Consider the following 17,149-nt stretch of genomic DNA (forward strand, 5'->3'; position numbering starts at 1 on the left):
GCACAAGGTATTTAGATCAAATGGTGTCAAGATGGGTGCAACCCCAGAGGTTCCAAGGTACCTAACAACAAGCCACTGACCAGACTGCTTCCCATGGACTTTGAAGTCTGCTAAAGAGAAGACTGCAGATAAGGACATTAGTGACTACTGAAGAAGATGCTTCTCTCCAAGGTGGGACTTCTGTGCTCTTATGGAAAGGGGCAAAAATATATTATTCCAAGCTGCATTTTATTTAAAATTGAATGAGCACTTTTCCCAGTTCCTAGGTCCTCCTTTTGATAATATTTAGCCAGTATTTCTTTGTGAAACTGAATTTTCCCAGTTACCATGGAGGTGTGATGCAGTGGAGACATTCTGAAGAACTCATGCAGTATAAATAAAAGGAAAAATATTGTCTATTTAAACAGTGTAGGAGCATCTTTGTAGAAAAATCAGTCCTGAGTTTCACTTCCAGACTTCAAGATGGACCAATTCTGTACCATTTAACAACAACTTTTTCAGGGTTGGCAATAGTATCTTTCCACTGCTCCACTGCTTCACTGTTACTGCTATCGGAACTTATCCAGACCTGCAGTAAGAAACAGAAAGAAAAATAAAATTGAGTTTACCTGATATAACACAGAGGCCCAGACTGTATTTGTTCCAAATAAATACCATAGAAGTGTAGCATGAGATACAATGTGTGGACTGTGACCAAAGCCTTATAGCAGCAAATACAGTTCTCTTGGGACTAGCATATTTTGGCTTTCAACTGTGAACACAGGGAGTGGGGGTTTAAATTTAGCCTCTAACTAGAGAAGTCTTTACATACTAATGTTTCTCTAGTTAATAAGATGTTTTAAAGCAAGCATTCCATGCTCCATTCACATGCACGTGCTGGGGTCAAGGGCTCATCAGGATCAGTGATAGCTCTATGCATTCAAACTCCAGTTTGCTGCAAGCCACCTGGCATCCTGAGCTAGCTGTCCAGCATTTTCATGAGCATTTTGAATTGCACACTCCAACAGACAGGGCCAAACCTGCATTCCACAGAGGTTACTAACGTGCCCATACCACATGCTGTCACGCAGTAAGAGTCCGTTTCTTCTCAGTATTCAATTAATGGATCGTGGCCATTGAACAAGGAAATGAGCTACAAGTAGGAAGTTTTCCTCCTGAACATTATCATCAGCCTCCATTGCCAAAAGAATTCTGCTTATGTAAGTAGGTATCATTATTTACGGGACTCTATTTCCTCAAGTCTTCCAAGAATAAGTCCTTTTAAGACTTCTCAGAAACCTTCACCATGAAGTACATTTAGCCTACACTGCTGAGGCACGAGTCCTCAAGAAGTGAGAATAATGTCTTCCAGAATACCACAGGCAGCTGACGTTTCATCCACAGAGATTCAGTATACATCTTGCTCATGATTAAAGCCATGCCTGTAAAAGCAGTCTAATCTAAGTATTGTCTACTGAGAACAGCATCCAATTAAACATCATTCTCTGAAGAACAAAGTTAATAGATCCAGCTACATTCATCCTTTTCCAGATACTCAGCCAATTGCTTAAAGTACATTTTCCCTCGAGCCATATTTTATGTCTTCATGTGTTATGTGGCAATGTCTGCCTGCATGAGCTAAAACAACCTTTTCCAAATAAATTCTAAGGAGCAGAAGTAGCTCATTTCCTCCCCCTAAAAATAAGATCCATGATTAAATGAAACTCATCAGATTGAGATGACCTCACATATTGCTAAGTGACTGCAAATCCATACCCCGTTATTTTTGCCATAAGGTAGCACAACTAAACAGAACAACTTTTTTTCTTTTCCTATTCCAAATCCAACTCCACTAGCAGGAATCATAGAAAGCCAGGAGGCTCCATAAAATGGAGGGAGATCACATAACTCTTGCTGATAAATAATTTCTGTAGCACGTCAGCATCTTTTATAACTGCATGTCTTCAGCAGGCACAAGAAACATCACCAGAATGGGACAGAATTTTCTGTACCTAAGGATAGCACAGTCCTTCATTTGACAAAAGACATCACCATTTCAGCCTGAAAATAAATTCCACGTTATTAATTTATGCACATATTAAAATTCTGTTACTAACTCTGGCTGCATCAGGGAAAACACTGAGGATTAAGAGCAGCCATGGCTCTATAGCTCACTATCCTATGAAAAAAAGGAAAGAAGGGACAGGATGATGGTAAATCAGAACAACCAAGGAAAGAGGACAGAGAGAATAAAAACACACCAGACTACCAAGTTTTATAGTGGTTAAATAAATAGAATCACAAAAATGCTTTCAAAGAGACACTACAGAAGTTTCAAGTTGAAAAACGAAAGGAAAGGGAAAGGGAAAGGGAAAGGCACTCAACTAAAAATAATTTTGTTTGTTCACCTACATTATCACTTTATCACACATTTAGAATATTGTGCTGATCTCAGCATTGCTTTACCCAGGAAGGCAGTAAGATACTGGAGCTGTTGGTATTTCCTTTCACACACACCTGTTTCTAAGTGCATTGGTATGGCAAGCCAACACACCCCTTTTCTGTACAGTACAGTGTAGGTTGTAGAGCTGCTGTGAGTGCTATGTTTGTTTTCTTCAGAAAGCCTAAAGGCAAGGAACAGATCTCATATGTCTGTCTGTGGGAAGGAATCTTTCACATTAAAATGACTTAAGGACCTATTTATAAAAGAAAAATCAGAATGTCAACTCCCATTCTGATGTTACTGCATGTTTAAGAGCCCAGTACTATTCTTTTTTAGGTTACATCCAGAAGAGCTTATTAGAATTTACTATTTTGCTATATGCCACCTTATTTAAAGTATTTTAAAACTCACACCAAGAAACCTGTGGAACTGGATTTTAACTGAAAGATATGCTGCTAGTTAGCAGAAACCAACCTGTCCTATGAAGTGTTTTCTTCTCACTGAACTTCTGCTGTAGAGCTTGATGAGAAAGCTAATGCCTTGTTCAATCTGGCTAACTGGAAAAATCATCATTTCTCCCCACTTCACTTGGCCGTTAGTGGACTTCAGAAGACGAGTCTTCTTCTTATAGATCAGCCCTTCTGTACTAAACATTCCAACTTTCACAAAGAAATCTAGCACAAAAGGGAGGGAAAAAGGCATAGGACACAAAGGGTTACTCACAAACACACTCAATAAGGACCTGACAAAATCCACATGTATGGTTCAAATTGCAACAGTTTCCCAAAAGTCTGGCCAAAAGAACTGCACAATAACTTTCCTGACTAGTCACACAGAGTATCCTTCAATAATATTGACTTGCTTAACACAGTATCCAAACAGCAGGTGCAGGCTAATGCTCTTTTGTGTCAGGGTTAATACTGGGATAAAAATCTTCCAAAATACATAAACATGTAGCTTCAAACCAAACAAAAAGTAATCAAGTAAGACATCTGTGGAAATAAGCCTTGGCAATGGAAATCTACTGCACAGAATGTTAGTCTGAGATTTTTAAGGAATTTTATGAACTGCCAACCCATTTGAGCAGCAATTTACCTGTAACAAATGCTTTTAGACAAGAGGCATGAGACAGCTGATGTTACTTACTTGAAGACAGAGGTGTAGATGAAACTGGAAGGTTCTGTGCTTCAAGAATCTGTAACTGAATCCTCCTGTTTATTGCTTGAAAACAAGTTCCTACTTGAAGTTCTGCACGGCACACCTACAAGCAAAACAATGTTGCCATAATATCTGGATTAAGTTGCTTATAGACTCAGGAAACACAGGAATTCTGTCATATGTTGGGCTCTCACATTTTTGTCTGGGATTTCCTGGACAGAAATATAAGTGTGTGTTGTATACACAACCTGCAGATGCACAGCAAGTGCATCTGGTATGTTTTATAGCTACAGTACCAGTAACTTCACATATGGCCCTCGTGGGCTGCATCCAGAGATACTGGACAAATAAATGAGTCCTCAGTTTTCACCTGGGAAAGATTCCTCAATGGTAAGAACAGACACATATGGGGAAAACTGGAAATGCAGCTATACCTCTACTAAAGCTGGGTGTGGAAGTGAGAGACCAGGTATGCTCCCACTAACACAGAAACCTTTAGAGTTCTCCTCCCACACTTGAGCATTGTGCAATATGGAGTTATAAGCAATGCCTTCTATCGATACAGGCCCTGTCACTTCAAGCATGAATGCTCAGGGTGACCGCATGCTGTGGAGCTTCCTGTGTTGCAGAAGTCTTTGTGTTTTACATACCTACATCCATACACACTCTGAACGTACCGAGATGTCCACCCTGATTTATGTTTCGAATTTTGGCTAATGGCAAAGTTGCATGGCTGCATCCTCATTACTCTCCTGTCAGCTAATGTACTCTGAACACTGTAGGAACAGCAAGAGAAGATCTGTGGAGACCCAGCTTTCCTGACAGCCTCAATTTAAAAGAACTTTGTTAGTCCTGGTTCCCTTTAACACACTCCAGTGATGCAAAATGCACTAAGCAAGAGAGCAACAGGCCAGATAAAGACAAGTCAGGCTCCAGACCCAGATTCTCTCTGCAGCTCAGCCACAAAATTTCTGTGTAACCCTGAGGGAAAGCCACTTACTCAGCTCTGAGCTTTGGCTCTCTATTGGTAAGCAGGGTTGTTTGCTGCCTCACAGGGTAGTACAAGGATGATTCCAGCAATGTCTGGAAGGCTCTGGGATATAATGGTGAGGAAAGCCAACACAGAGAGACAAGCTATGAGAAGATTTGGGAATTTACATCAGGATTAAGCAGTTTTAAAACTGCTTCCTCTTTCACTTAATCTTACTGCTTTTGAAGCAATTTGGTTATTCTTGTTAGAACTAGAAAATACCAAGTGTAATTTATATTAGAAATCAAGAGTATCACTCATATTACTCAGACATACTTAGATAAAATCTGCATTTGAATTGCTAATTCAAGTTTAATTCGTTGAAAATACAAATGTCTAGACACAATCTGTAAAAGAAACAAACAAAGTGAGGGTAGGGGGAAAGGAAATCCCACTGTGAAAGCCACCTGCTTCTTATTATGCTAATGGAAATGAACTGTCTGAATTATTACTTCACAGCATGCAATCTGAACATTAAATATATGGCTATCTCTGCAGCCCCTGAAGATCTTTGCACTTTTCTTCCATAACAAAAGCAGATTTCATTTGCCTTGAGCTCTTGCTGTGAGTCCTAAGGATCTTTTGGTGCTTTTTTCATTGGAAAATGCAGTTATGCAGTGTCCTTTGCTGAACGTTTCCCCAGAATGTCCCCCCCTCAAGCTGTGGGCCATAGTGTGGAAGAGCTTGCTCTTGCTCTTTTCCCAGAAACAGCTGCAGTTTATGACCAGAACAGCTATGTGCAGAGTTCAAAAGTCTGCATTTTTTCTCCATCAAAATGCCTTTCCCCAAAAAAGTGGAAAAAAGAAAAACCCTGTTTGTTGTTAACATTGAATTAGTACCTTAATTATTTAACCTGCATTTCCAGCAATTCTTTCTAGGTGATACAACATACTTTTGCAGTATTGGCACTTACAGGTGCTTTGGAAGGAGGAGATATATCCAGCCAATGACTTGACTCCTCTGAGCTGAGCTCCCGCAGTGCCAAGGAGCACTCTCCAATTGTTTTTTTCCTGGGAGTCTGTGTCTGGATTTTAAATACCAATCTGACAGCTTGCAGGCTTTGCAGTTTAATAGCAAATACAAAAGTTTCCATAAATTCAATGTCCTAGAAAGAAAAACAGAGGGGTATCACCGTTGTATGAGTCACAAGGAACTCGAAACTTAGAAACCAAGGCTTCCTGGTCCTATAGCCACTGCTCCTGGCTATAATTTCGGGTTGTCACAGAAAATGTTCTTTTACAGTGGTGAGCCCTCACAAACTCACCACCTCATTGTCAAATTCAGGCAGGGACAAAGCTCTGGATTATTTTTTTTAACTACTGTAACAAACTGAGGCTGTCTCTTCTGGAACTTTACAACAGCACACACGCATTGTCATCGCAAATTCTCCTGTGGCCTTTTGCTTCAGTCCCTACTGCTAATTTTATTTTCATTCACCTTTGATTCTTATTATGGGAGGTTTATGTTGCTTTACCTTCCACCTCCTTAATATTTCTTCACTGCCACTATCAGAAGTCTTGTCATGTGACGAATTCTTACTACATTCTATAGAGAATTCACTGCCACAGTGAGAATCAGTAACATAATCTACCTTCCTTGGGATGAATGTGCACCTACAGGTACACCCAGGCTTCCTCCAGTCCCTCACCACTGAGTTGCCAAGGCTAGCAAGCTCATGGCTGAGTCCCCTGTGAGCTTATTTATCCTGCAGACCTGGGAGAAAAAGAAGGCAACACTGCCATGCAAGAGTAGATATCGGGGAATTAGTGGAACAATCCTGTCAAAAAACAGGATTTTGAGAAGTTGGGAAAAAGAGTCCCCAAAACGACAAGCAAACTCTGGTAACCCAAGCCTAGGCAGCTCACACTGCAAGTATGGCATAAGAGTGGATGTTTGGTCCATTTAAAAATTCATTTACATTTCACTTTTATTTCTGGGGGAAAAATGATTCAGTGTTTTCCCTGCCTGTACTTACATTGCACCCTTCCTTGGGAGAAGATTTGAACTGCACTGGTTTGGGCAGTGTAAGAATTCCCTTGATGCAGATCCGTGGGTTTTCCCCACAGCTGGAAGGCCAGCTCAGGTCTTTGCACTGTAACATTGAAAACACAGTCAGTTTCAACATTGTAAGACTCTGGCCTTCAGACAACTAAGAAACAGTCATCTACACTGTTCTAGAATTCTGAATAATTTCTGTAATATTGAATATAAATCAGAGCCAGTGTAACGACTGTTTAGTTTCAGAACATTTAATAACTAACTTCCACAACCAGAGGGTGAAAAGTTATTTGGTAGATTTTTATGATTTCACTATGTGGCAATTTGACAACAGATAAATCATGAAGTCCCTTATGTAGTATTTATCACGTGATGTAGTTATGAGGTTTCTGAATACTCAAAGTCCCATTGCTTAAAAATTATTCACAGTTCCTGGAAGTGTATAAACCAGCCAGCATACCAGTATTACATTAGCTAATGAAAAAGCCAAAAGCTGCTCTACATCCTCAAAATGCTACTATGGTTCTGCTCTGCAGGACCTGTTAAGAGTCAGCTAAATGCTGCCTCCAAACTTGTTCCAACTTACTTGCTCTGAATTTCCACAGCAGGACCAGCCTATTATCAGCCTGGCTTTCATATCTAAGAGTTCCTCACTCCACAATCAGAACATAAGTATAGTAACATAAAGAGTTGTATAATACATTCTACTATTGACTGCAGCAGAACAGAGATTGCAACAGAAAAAGAAACAAAGAAGAGGAAGATACTGTGAATGAAGACCAGTAATATATTTGACAGAACTTTGTTTACATTGAGACTTAGAACTAATTTTTTCTGCTAAAAATATCAAGGAGCCAAATTTAATGAGGATTAAAACTAAGTACAGGGAAATAGATATTTGAGTAAATAATAATGAAGTTATTTATATTTGCTTACATGTAACACTGTGATCCAAATCTGTTCAACAGAGGGAACATAACACAATTTCACATTCAGTCTTCCAAAGTCTCGTTCATCACCGGATAATGTAATAGTATCTGTGGAAGAAAGCCAATTGGTGTTTTTAAAAGTAATGCAGTATCTTAAATGTTCATTCCAAGAATAAGGGAACTCATTAGTAAGTGGCCTCCTTATCTTTGAAAACTTCTCTCAAAGTTTTGAATATCTTAACACCTACATAATAAGGAAAAAATATCCATGAAGTCCTGTAGCTTGGCCTTCTGCATAGCAAAAAGCCTTCATGTTTACCTCAGTTATCTCTATTAAATTCAATAACTTGTGTTGTACTCGAACAACTTTTAGAAAGAAAAAATGAATGTGCTTGAGACACCCAGAACACATAATCTATCACTTCCCTTCAATGAATCACTTCGCCTGTTAAGTTTATAAATTGGTCTGCTTTTTATCTTTCTCAGATTTCAGTTCCAGCATAGTAAACATTTTACTATTATGCTTTATGTTAAGCCAGAAAAGCCATTTAATATCCAGTGTTTCTGCCATGACTGAAAGTAGGTCATTGCCCCCGGTCTTCTTTTTGAGGAGACGGGGTGAAATTCTGACTTCCAGTAGGGGGCCTTTTGTGGGAACTTGATTAATTTTTGAAGGTTTATTTTGCAGTATCTCCCCTTCTTCAGCATTCTTCCATAAATAAGGGTATTAGGTTTGCATGCCTAATTCTCTGTGTAATATGGGTACTGGATCCCAGGTGCTTCCCACAGAAAAATACTGATACATGAAAAAGGACGACAGCTGTCACCAAGGTGCTGCATTCTATCCTAAAAGAACATCTGTAATTTCTTACTTTACTCGGGTAATAAATCCAGGGAAGAATTTTTCAAAAGCATTAGAACTCCTCAGGAGCTCATTTGCTCCATCTCCTGACATCAGGAAGGTGCGAGTCCAAAACTCTTAATTTCAAATTGAAAAGTAATCTCCAATATAATTTGCTAAACAGATCAATCTCAAAAAACAAACAAACAAACAAACCCCAGCAGCAGAGACATCTTAATGGTTCAAGTGCAAAGGGAAATATTTCATTACAAGGTAAACAAACAAAATATTACCCAGACTCCTGTTACTGCCCTGTGAATCCTTCCTGGAAGAGGTACTGCTAGGTACACTGGAGACTGAATCATATCTCTGGGGGGAAGAAAAAAAAAAAAAAAGTCACTTCATTCAGAGCAACAGATGCAAAAAGCTAGAGAGGTTCTATTATGAGGCAAGACATGATGAAAACAAAACAACACGTTCTTTGCATCAATGGAAATTTCTAAGTGTTCCACTTTTCAACTGATGGGAGAAAACACAAGATGATGGACCAAAACCTCTTGTCTGTCTTGTCCTGCCTAGCAGCCTATTCAGGTTTCTCAACAGTGCCACTGGGTCAGAAGCGCACTGCTCAGAGAAGACATCACGGAAGAGTCTCTTGAAGTTGGTCAAGATGTTGAATTTTTCCCTATGCTCCTTCCAGTGCATAGTATAATGCCCTTCAGTGTTTACTTTGAAAACACAATGCAACAGGAACAGACAGACAAAGTAAACTGAGTTTTCAGTATAACTCAAGTTGTAAGGGAAACTCACCTTCATGAATCGATGAGGTGGGCTTCTGAGATCAAACATTGAACGACTTACATCAAATGATCCAGGCAAGGTACTAGGTCTTAAATCACTAACTAAAAGGATAAAGAGAATAATAAAAATTGTGTAAGCATCATTGCTAGGAAAAAAAATATAATTAAGAAGCTTTAAAAAAATTTAAATAGACCTATGGTAAAATTGAAACCTAGCTAAATAACAACTAAAGAAGGACATCAACATCTTTCCCCACCTCCCTCTCCCCAAACCCTCTAATGAAACAAGAAAATGCAGAGACAAGCCATTAAAATATCTTCATCAGTTTCATCTCTGAAACCTTTCAAACTTACTTGGTCACATTGGTATCACTGACAAATTGAGGACCCTGGCGCAAAGTTATTTCCTCAAGAGAAAAGGGTGGGTTTTTTTCTGTACGTGCTTTAGCAAATTGGAAGAGTCTTGTCTTTAAATGTATTCAGCCAGAACTGGGACTTAGCCTGCTCTCCGTTTTTAAATTTATCCATAGTAAAGATCTGAGTGGCAAAAACATTCTGCCCGCTAAAGTTGGTCTCATCTCCCTGGCTTTACTTATCACACTGCCAAAGCATCATATTCTGCACCTGTATTAGAACTCAGACAAAGCAAGTCTTAACTCTAAGATTACCTGTACTTGTTATAGCACAAGAGCAAGATCTTTATTTTATAGAAGAGTCGTTCCCTCAGAAGTTGGAGGTGATTAAGTACATCGTTTCAGTTTTCTTCTTCAGAGCAGTACAGAGCTAAGGGACATTATCTATGCATATTGTGCAGCAACAGTAGAAAATGAAAGCCACTCTAATGCCACTGTTTCAGGAATCTTTACTGACTCCACTCATGCTCAAGAGGTTTTTAAAGCCTCTCAACTTCAAAACTGACCCATATAGAAATGAATGAAGTACAGTTTAACTACTAGGACTATCTGATGCAGTGAATTCCTTTTCATTGCAATGCTGTGTTATGGTATTTCAGAAGTCTTCCATTACCATTCACTGATTGCAGCTTAAGAGAATTATATCCCTTGTTGCTGAAAATTTAATTCCCTTTTATTGCTATCAAAATATATAACCAATTACGGCTACTGTGAGATGTGACAATAAAGAATAACTCTTTCTTTTCCCAAGGAAGGAAATGAGAAGATGAAGAAAGTTTTGACAATCCATGGGAGAGAAAGGAAAGTAACAACATAATTTAGAACAAATGTAATGAAGGTCTGTATGCCTGGCATGAGTTCTAAATTCTCTCTTGTACGTGACACAAAAGGGCTGAGTTGTTCCCAAGTCTGGTAGAAATAGCATTATAGTATCATATGAGGCCTATAAACCTGCTTTATATAATGAGTATATAATGGGAGCAAATGGGAGATATCAGCCCATCACTGGATTTGAAACCAATTATGGTTTTGATTATTAATTCCGTATTACAGTATTCATGATTTTCACAAACTACTGGGAAACATCCACTTGATCCTACAGGTTATAAATCACTGGAACACATTAAAGATCAGCAGTTTCTAGTAACACTGGTTAAAGTTTCCAATGAACTTGGGGTGTTGGGTAGAGAGATGGTGCCTTTTTCAAAGCTTAAATTTTAAATGGAAAAAATGTTAATTTTTACACTGGGAAAGCTGTCTGTAAAATATAAAAAAGCAGAAAAATTTAAACCATAAATATATGTTCTTTACCAATAATAACAAGACATTTGGGAAAATATTAATAAATTTATTTTTCAGTTTGTTCGCTGGTGGGTTTGGTTTTTTTAAGATGGAGAGGAGGGACTTCATATGAAAATTCAATAATTTCATTTCATACCCTCCAAATAAACACATTGCGTAGCTCTAAGCCCACAAACATAAGAAGTATAATAGCACTTGCTGCAACGAAATACGGTTAGTATTTTGCTTAAATAATCTATAGATGCACACGAAGGCCATTATCTAACTTTTGAAACAGCAGTCAAAAAACTCTGGAGGAAGAAGGCATTTTAGAACTGTACTCTAGACACAAGTGACATTTCTTACTAGTGAAGTGCTTCTTTAGCTGGAAGAAAAATGGAAAAAGAGATGATGAGCTGTAGGGAAGATGTTCAAGACAGTTCTATAAAATCCATTTGGCTCCCACCACAGGTGCTTGCAAAGCCTAGCAATCCCATAGGCAGTAAAGGCTGCTAAAATTCTACATGTGTTTTGTTATATTAAAAAAATAATATGTGGAGTAGTCTTTTCAAGTAGCCTATGGTGATTTAGAATTACTTTTAAAACAGGACACAGACTGAGACATTTCCTCCAGCTATAAAATAAGCATGCTATACCATTCTAAATAAAACATCTTTTAAAATGCATGCTGTTGCCAGTTTCTGACTCAATTTACTACCTCACAGCCCACTCGCATTTTTACACATTTACTCAATGAGAAGAAGGGACATGTCTGCACCTTGAAAAGCAAACTACAAAAAAGCTGGTAGAGAGTGTCACTTCCCATTTTGCACCTGTTCTTATCATTTGCTCCTAAATGGTTTTTGGTGCTTGCACCTCTCTCTGTATATATACTTCTCAGGCTTTCCTCCACTCAACATACTGCCTGACTTCCTTTTTCTATCTTCCTCAAAAACTCCTATTGCTTGTAGCTGGAATCTCTAGTACAGGATCCTGTTTTGGATCAGAGGTAGCTACACTAGCTTGCTTTGCCAGTTTGCCTACCGCTGTGTGATGCATGCAAGCCTTGTTCAGCACCCAAAAGACAGAAAGCAACAGTGCAGCTGGAAATCAAGCAGAGCTGGCTCTAGAGACTGATTTGCCAGTCAAGTATCTGTAGCACACAGACCAGTTGGAGAATTGCTATAATCAAACTTACCTTCTGTGGATGAATGCCTTTTTATCTTTTACCTGTAAACCTTGGGGAAGGGAGGAAGACAGAAAAGTAAGAGTGTGGTCCTTCTCACCTGATCCATATAATTTCCTATTGACTGATTTTGCTTGGCAGCGCCTCATCAGATCTGGCGAAACCCGATGCTCCAAATAGAAAGGGTTGTACACGTCATAGTGGGGCCACTGGTACAGGCTGTGCAGTTCTGCTTTCCGGTCACCAAAGGAGGCTCTGGCAGATTCTGCAAAATACAAGTAAACATCAAGTGCAAGAGTTCCAGACATAACACATGCTGCTTGACTTCATAAGGCAGGCAGAGTGCCTTCAGGACAAAGAACAAAAATATTTCAGTATTATCTGCTTCAGGAAAAAAAAAAAAGAGTAAAGAAAACACATACACACATAATGTCAGAATTCCACAGTGTGCTGGCAAACACTGGAATTAAGTTGGCACAAAAAGCAGGCATAGCCTGTCTTGGAGTCCCACAATAAATGCCTAACTAGCTGAGATACAGAAAGCTCCCAAGACAGACATCAAGACAGAAATTAACAAGAAAAGTAGGGCCATGTGTACAGAAAACCTCTGAGTTATTTGGCTATCTTCACTCACGACGTTCCCACTCGGCTAATGGACCCCCAGGCCTTCAGGAGGGTCTTGTATGGAAAAATAATGTGACTTGTGCCTTCAGTCTCTTTGTCATCCAGTTTCCATAGGAAGTCTGTCAGTGGCACAATCACTGGCCCAAAATTACTTGAATTGTTGGCTGAAGCACAAGTAGACAGATCTGAGAATGCTTGAATCCCAGCCCTTTACTCAGCCCATTACAGCACAGCTGCCCTATTTTCCTTTCCTTTATTTATAATCATTTCAGAAAAAACATGCACATCTTGGACGGCAGAACAGTAAAGAACACTGCTGTAGTGCTTCACTTTTTCTGTCTGGAGTGAAAATAAGTAATACATAACAGTACAATAGAGAATGGGAATGGTGTGATCTGGACTCTGCCAAGCTCTGACATTTGCTTCCTCAACTTCACCTCCCTGGATGTTAACCTGTATGTTAAAAAGTTCTTTACTTCACTAGAAAGTGGTTTCAATTCTGCAACTGTGTTGCACCATAAGAGGTAAACTATTACTATCATAAAATAATTTCCTCCAGCTGTTAGAAGAGTAAGTAAAAACAGTAACTAAAACAGTGAGATGGAACATAAGAGATGATAAAGGAAGAATTTAAGTATAATAGGCTTGAGGATGACGTAAACTGGGACAAACGCTACAAGTGAGGCCATAAAGAATTTATACACAGCAGATGATGGTAAAGCCAGTGTTCCAGACCAGGAGCACACTTCTTCCTGCTAGCTTACTTCTGTGAGAGCATAAGACATGCTGCAGTGAGTACTGCAGAGCAAGGCTGCCAGAACTTAACTGCTTTCAGAAGGGATGCCAAGAGCTAACACTGAGCATGTCCTGTTTCACTAAAGAAAAATGGTCAAACACACACAGAAAATGGAGTGGAACTGAGAGCAGAACTTGGACTTCAACAGATATTTAACAATGGTCTAAGAAGGAAAATACTCTAAATACCTTTTTTGAACATGCTTTTTGAACATGCTTTTTTTGTGAAGAAGGAACTGACAGCACACTTCACTGTATTTAGTAAATCTTCCTAAAAAGTAAACTTTGCATTTTTAAACAACTTTAATGAGGCTTTAAAAGCTGTACTTCAAAAAAAAAAAAAAAGTATTTATATTTGGAAAGAGAAATGGAAGTTGCCTGCTTAATGTAAGAGCCACTTTTCAAATATTTGTTCAAGAATTTAAAATATTTGCTCAAGAGAGACAATTATGAAGAGTCAGGTCATCCTGCCAGATCTACCGGCTTTATAGCCTAAGGGCCACTCTGTTCACCAGGTCCTTCACAAAGGATGATGAAGCAGAATTCCCAGTGAAAGCTGGTTTATAAGTCACTGACTGATAAGATTGTGATGAACAAAGCAAACATTTATCTAAAAGTTGTTAGACACATCTTGCATCCTCCTGGATAACATTAATGCCTCAGAGTCCTTGACGGGCTTTCTGCACAGTATCTTGAGGATAAGGTAGGACAAAGCAAGGACAGCCTGAACCCAGACCCTGTCAGAAAGGGGATTACCAGGAGCATGTCTTGCATTTATGTACCTTGTTCAAGTATTGACTTAGAAGAACGAGCTACTGAAGTAGGAGGAAAGTTGGGGAGGCTGAAGGAGATCAGGCTCAGAAATAAGGAAGGCCTCACATGTTTTACCTCCAACTATTAGGTAGTCTGTCCATGTCTGGCGAGGCAGGCATCACAAATAAAGCCCACTACAAAGATCAGGCACAGAATGGCCAACCTCTATGCAAAAATTCTGCTAGGCTGATTAGCTTGGCTTTAGTGCCAGTGTCACCAGCAGGTACTGGGTGAGCAGCAGGTTTGGTAATAGGCACAGCAGGAGAAGAAGCTACAGCTAGGGCCTGGGGAGAACAGAAGGGTGGAGGTAAAACCAAAAAGTTAATACAACATGTGGTTGACTCTTTTCACTTATTACAGTCTCACCCTCAGAAAAGAAATACAGTCATGTGAGACTAAAAACATTACCAGCTTATCATGTCCTCACAGCAAAGCAAATCTAGAGAAAACAACTATTTGGGTATGTCTCTGCCAAAATCTTCTCTTACCTAACTGTAGGCATCTCCTGGTAGGACCAAGAGCCTAGTCATAGCACATGCCCTGTAACTCCTGTTACTGGATCAGGCTCCTATTCTTCTAAAATGCCACTGTGCCTAAATTGCAGGTGCATAATTTTGGCAGTCTGAGCATGGGACTAATTGGCAGAGGTTGAAGCACAAGAAGATTGTTGAGAAACAACTAATAACAGTAATATATGCAATCTTGTGCCACTGAGATCTGTGACCCCTGGCCTCCCAAAAAGGCACCAAAAGGAGCAGAAAATAGTTAGAGGAAAAAAATCTGCAATGTAGTAGCACATGCTATCTATTTGCAAAATTTGAAAAGGAAGATGTACTAGCATGTTAAAACATCCATTAAGATTAAACATGAAAGCTAGACCACCCTCCTTCTTTACTTGAGAGATGTGGACACTGGGGATGTCTTAAGTTTTTCCTCCTCTCCAATAAATTCTTTACTAAAGCCTCTGTTTCCTTTAAGTGTCTTCCATTGTATGAGCACTGGTGTGCAATCCTCCCTTTCAGTTTTATTCATCCATTGCAGAGATTCATAGTGGGAGGACATTCTTCCCAAAACCTCTCTGGATGTCCAGAGAGAAGAGACATGACCAGGCTTCTAGGAAGTTCCACAAACATATGTTTTGAGTAGAAATACTTGACAACTTTCAAGGAGTAGCAGAAGCTGAAAAACTGTTTCAGCAATGCTGTCTGTGTTTTACCTTGAATTCCTCCAGAATGTGAGATGCCAGGCAGGTTCTTCGGCTGTACGTAAGCCAATTTGAATGGAGGGACCACAAATGGTACCTCCTGACCATCTAGGGGCAGTTTAGAAAGCAGATAATCCTCTGAACAGCCAACTTGACGCTTCACTGACACAGAAGACAATGGAGGGTTCTCTACAATAGTTGGCTTGCTTGCAGCTACTGCTTCAGATTCCTGCACCATGGAAACTGCTAAAAATAAAGAGCAAGGAAAACAGCACATATGTGCATTAAGTTTTGAATAATACCATGAACAGATCTCTTTTATTTAATAGGATCCAGGCTTGTTAGATTACTTGAGGCTGCTAGTATTCAGTTTTACTAGCATTCAGGACTTACACCTGGAAAAGATACTCATCTTCATGACACCCAAACTCTTTGTTGCCTAAGCCTCTATATTTATAGCAACCTTGCTCTTCAGTGAATATTTTAAAGAGGTATACTTTTATAACAGAATAGTTCTTCAAACAAATAAGACACCAAATAAAATCCTAAGAATAAATCCACAGGGAAGTTAAAAAAATAAAAAATGTTCAGTCTTAGAGTTTGAAAGATACAAGACCTTTACACAACCTCGAGTTAAAAAGTTGGCTTTTTTGGACAGCATTCCAGGCTGCAAGGAGCAGGCTTCAGACAAGTGTAATTTTTCAGTTCCAATTCCAATTCATAACACTAACAAGCATGTGTTCAATCTCCAAGTGGAGGTATGGAAAGAATTTTGAATGTTGTAAAAGAATTCAAGTTTATCAGGGGTGAGACAGTCATTTTATTAATGGGAAATCTCATCATTAATGGAGCCAGAACAACAAAACCCTTAGTTAACATCATTATGTCAGAACTCACAATCATTTTTTTCTTCTTCCATGCAGAAACACCATTTACAGCAGTTTTTTATACATTCTGTTGCCATTGTTTTCAGTGTCGCAATTTAAAGGAGACCACAGTCAAAGATTCAGTGTAGCTATCAAACCTGAAAAACAACAGAACAAACCTTATTTGAAGGGAATAACTGAAATAAAAATGCAATCTTATCAGCTATTTAATACCTGATTGCTTATTTAACACAGTCCCAGGGCCAATGAGAAAGTTACTTCCATCACAAAAAGATCAAAGCCATCAGATTTCTCTTACTGAGATAAATTATTGTTTATATAAAAGCACAGGGAAAAATAAAATAATTTTAACATATGGCATCCAAGTACTTTCAGTGACCCACTCGGGTCCCTGTATTTCAGAAACACTAAAATTCTCCTGATATTTGTGTATGCCACTGGACTTTGGAGTTTACTCAGCTTTACAGCTGGTTTGACGTGGCTTTGTCAAGTCACTTGCAAGATATGTTTTTTATTCTGTTCATCTTTCTCCTATCCTCTTTCACTCATGTAGTATTTTCGTATTTCCATATGCATTTATATTTTTCACTCAACACACTCCATGCTTTACATTTGAAAACAGTCTCTATAAATGATGCCAAAATTGCCTTCTTTGAGGAACTACTGCTTCTCATAATTGTATGCACATGAAACCAAAGACCTGTTTTATTATATAATTGTCTGCTGTGCACACAGAAATAGAATGCTAACTTCCAGCAAAATATGAGG

At 39.0% G+C, this 17,149-nt stretch overlaps 1 protein-coding gene across 2 annotated transcripts; it reads right to left on the reverse strand.

Annotated features, from left to right (window-relative positions):
• Nucleotides 1–416: 416 nt before the first annotated feature.
• Nucleotides 417–16,458, reverse strand: TC2N (tandem C2 domains, nuclear). 2 transcript variants are annotated; one of them, XM_010003714.1, is made up of 11 exons: nucleotides 16,392–16,458; nucleotides 15,507–15,737; nucleotides 12,159–12,323; nucleotides 9,189–9,280; nucleotides 8,672–8,747; nucleotides 7,545–7,645; nucleotides 6,586–6,702; nucleotides 5,524–5,715; nucleotides 3,569–3,683; nucleotides 2,897–3,096; nucleotides 417–568 (listed from the first exon to the last, which is right to left on the reverse strand). In XM_010003714.1, exons 1-11 carry the CDS (start codon nucleotides 16,456–16,458, stop codon nucleotides 458–460), a joined length of 1,467 nt encoding a protein of 488 aa, XP_010002016.1. In that variant the 3' UTR covers nucleotides 417–457. The 2 variants fall into 2 exon arrangements, with proteins under 2 accessions (XP_010002016.1, XP_010002017.1); XM_010003715.1 differs by lacking the exon at nucleotides 5,524–5,715 and having other exon boundaries at nucleotides 458–568.
• Between the last annotated feature and the right edge of the window lie 691 nt (nucleotides 16,459–17,149).

This window comes from Chaetura pelagica, unplaced genomic scaffold, assembly GCF_000747805.2.
Source record: "Chaetura pelagica isolate M959 unplaced genomic scaffold, ChaPel_1.0 scaffold48, whole genome shotgun sequence".
Classification (NCBI taxonomy): Eukaryota; Metazoa; Chordata; class Aves; order Apodiformes; family Apodidae; genus Chaetura; species Chaetura pelagica.